At 39.3% G+C, this 2,838-nt stretch overlaps 1 protein-coding gene across 1 annotated transcript; it reads left to right on the top strand.

Moving 5' to 3' along the window:
• Nucleotides 1–406: 406 nt before the first annotated feature.
• Nucleotides 407–944, top strand: LOC113719382 (uncharacterized). Its single transcript, XM_027244593.1, has 2 exons — nt 407–597; nt 719–944. The coding sequence occupies exons 1-2, from the start codon at nt 407–409 to the stop codon at nt 942–944; spliced, it is 417 nt and encodes a 138-aa protein (XP_027100394.1).
• The last annotated feature ends 1,894 nt before the right edge of the window (nt 945–2,838 follow it).

The following is a 2,838-nucleotide window of genomic DNA, read 5'->3' as shown; positions in this document are numbered from 1 at the left end:
GATTTCAGAAAAGGGAAAAATGCACTTTTCATCCTCAAAGTTTGGACTGTTGACCAATTTCATCCTCAAAGTTTCACCCAAAACACATTTCATCCTCAAAGTTATGTAATTTTGGCCAATTAAGGACAATTGACGAGAAATAGAGAAATTGGCGTTAGACCCAACTGTAAACCCAACAAAAAATGGAATCGAATGAAGCCTTTTTTTAACGGAACAAAAATTGTTGCAACGGACCAAAACCAACATTCTTCTCCTTCTTCCCTCTGCCTTTCTGCAACCCCAAATTTTTTTTCCCAAAAGCCAAACCTTACACCACCTTGAAGCAATCAAATACTAAATTTCTATATTTTCAAATTCACATAAAGATAGTTGAGAAGTGACTGAGGGGGATAGAGGTCTTCCAACCATGGAAGATGTGATAGTGGAAGCCCTTCTATCTAATGAACAGGAAGCTCAGATTTTAGCTGCCAGAGAACTTGGTAAACTTGCAACCAAACTAAGACAGAAGTTAGCAGAAAGAGGGATCATTTCTCGGCTCGTTACGATACTTCGTAAGCAAGTTTATGAAGCCACTGAAGCGGCACTCTACTCTGCTTTGTCTAGCTTTTCACAATGAAAGGTATTGTTTGCATCAGTTAAAATTTGCAATTTTTGAAGTTGCATCCAAAGACATTGGCTGTAGAATTGTTCCCTATCTAATTTTGCTATGATTTTGCAGAAACAAGATCCGAATTGCAAATTCTGGTGCCATACCAGTATTTCTGGAGATCATTCAATGCCAAAAAGAGTCATTGATTGACCTTGCAGCAGCAGCCCTCTTGGTTCTTTCTTCTTGCTCCGCTAACAAGTTAGCAATCGCAGCATCTGGGGTTGTCCGAATCCTGGTTGGATATCTGAATTCCCAATTGGCAGAAGAACGTGATTTCCAGAATCTAAACGTGTAGGCTAAGCTCGATATCATATCCATATTTCACAATCTCTCCACCCATCCTCAGATAATCCTATCTATTGTTTTGGGGTGGGGGAGGAAGCGGTGGTGGAAATAGAGAAGGCGGTGGTTAGGGAAGTGAGAGTGGAAATGGTCAACATGCAAAGGATGGGAATGTGATTGATCACCATAACGGTACGAGTTCTGGAAGTAAATGGCAATCAGGTTGCGCACTATGGAAGTAGTGGAGACAAAGGAGGGGGTAGCGGTGGCGGTGGTGGCGGTGGCAGTGGAGGTGGAGGTGGAGGTGGTGGAAGTGGTAGTGGTGGAGGGAGAGGTGGTGGAAGGAGGAAAAGGAGAGGAAAACATACATGCAGTAGAAGGAGAGGTAGTGGTGGCGGTGGAGATGGACATGGAGGTGCGGGTGGGGGTGGGGGTGGAGGAGGAGGCGGTGGTGGTGGAAATGGTGGAGGCCATGGTTGGGGAAGTGGGAGTGGTAGTGGTGGCGGCGGCAGTAGTGGAGGAGGAGGAGGAGGTGGTGGTGGTGGTGGTGGAGGGGGTGAAGGAGACGGTTAGGGATAGGGAGGTGGAGGAGGAAGAAACCAAGATGGGTGTTAGGGATGGGATGTGGTGGAAATCAACCTCCATCAAGTAAATGAGCCCTAAAACTGGATTTGGCATTTTCAAGCGCCTAAGAATTCCAGAGATTGGGAAAAAAATTTTGGGGTTGCAAAAAGGCAGAGGGAAGAAGGAGAAGAATGTTGGTTTTCGTCCGTTGCAACAATTTTTGTTCTGTTAAAAAATGGCTCCATTCGGTTAAATCCATTTTTTGTTGGGTTTACAGTTGGGTCCAACACCAATTTCTTCATTTCCCGTCAATTGTCCTTAATTGGCCAAAATTACGTAACTTTGAGGATGAAATGTGTTTTGGGTGAAACTTTGAGGATGAAATTAGTCAACAGCCCAAACTTTGAGGATGAAAAGTGCATTTTTTCCTTTCAGAAAATATACACTTGTGAATTTTCAGACAAGAGTTTGAAAAATCTCAACTTAGTCTTATTTTTAAAAATCCATCATGAAATCTCCCAATGAGCAAATAAAGATTGAAATGTACATGAATATATACAAAACAATAATTGTCTAGATGAAAAATTTTATAGTTGCAAATGTTTGATATTTTTTTTTAAAAAAATATAATACATATGAGAAAAGAAAAATTCTGAAGAACTCCTTTACACATGTATACACACTTTTTTCTCTCTCAATAACCTTCTTTTTAACAACTAAATCATGAAATCTTTTAAATATTTTAAACTAGTGCTTTCAGATGGATTCTTCAAATTTACATTGTAGGGCCAGCCCAAGAATCAAGTAATACTTGTAATTTTAAGATTTATTAGACAAAATCGTTATTAAATACAGAAAAATATTTTCACCTTATTGAAACCTCTTTTATAAATGCAGGAAAGGGCTAAAAATGAAAGAAAAATACCTAGATTTAGTAAGCAAAACTCTAAAATCGGTATGCATGTCCTATAGGGGAGCCCTTTATGCCAAGGGTTGGCTTAGAATGAAAATGCAATCCTGTAGGGTAAGCACCATACAATACCTGATAAATCCGATCAGTTTATTGATATTCGAGTGAAAAATAATTTGAAAAAATTTGGTCAATTGGAGTGGCAAGAAACATTTGTCCTAACAAAATGAGGACAAAGTCCAAATGGATTGATTACTTTGATTGACTCATAAAATGATGTTAAAAAATCAATTCAGCGTGAAAGAACCTACTTTTGAAAGGATTGCGATATTTCGACTAGGTTTTCAGTGAACCATAGATCGAAACCTTAAAAGGGAATAAATTGATTAAATGAATCTGATGAAATTGATGGTTTATTCAAAAAATTGACTGG

This window comes from Coffea arabica, chromosome 11e, assembly GCF_036785885.1.
Source record: "Coffea arabica cultivar ET-39 chromosome 11e, Coffea Arabica ET-39 HiFi, whole genome shotgun sequence".
In the NCBI taxonomy this organism is placed as follows: Eukaryota; Viridiplantae; Streptophyta; class Magnoliopsida; order Gentianales; family Rubiaceae; genus Coffea; species Coffea arabica.
Note: the sequence above shows the minus strand (reverse complement) of the source record. Positions and strands in the feature narration are given on the sequence as shown.

Excerpts from the sequence above, each read along its gene's own strand:
- LOC113719382 (XM_027244593.1), top strand. The coding sequence starts at position 407 with ATGGAAGATGTGATAGTGGAAGCCCTTCTATCTAATGAACAGGAAGCT. Across the intron at positions 598-718 it reads GCGGCACTCTACTCTGCTTT|AAACAAGATCCGAATTGCAA; the intron begins GTCTAGCTTTTC and ends ATGATTTTGCAG.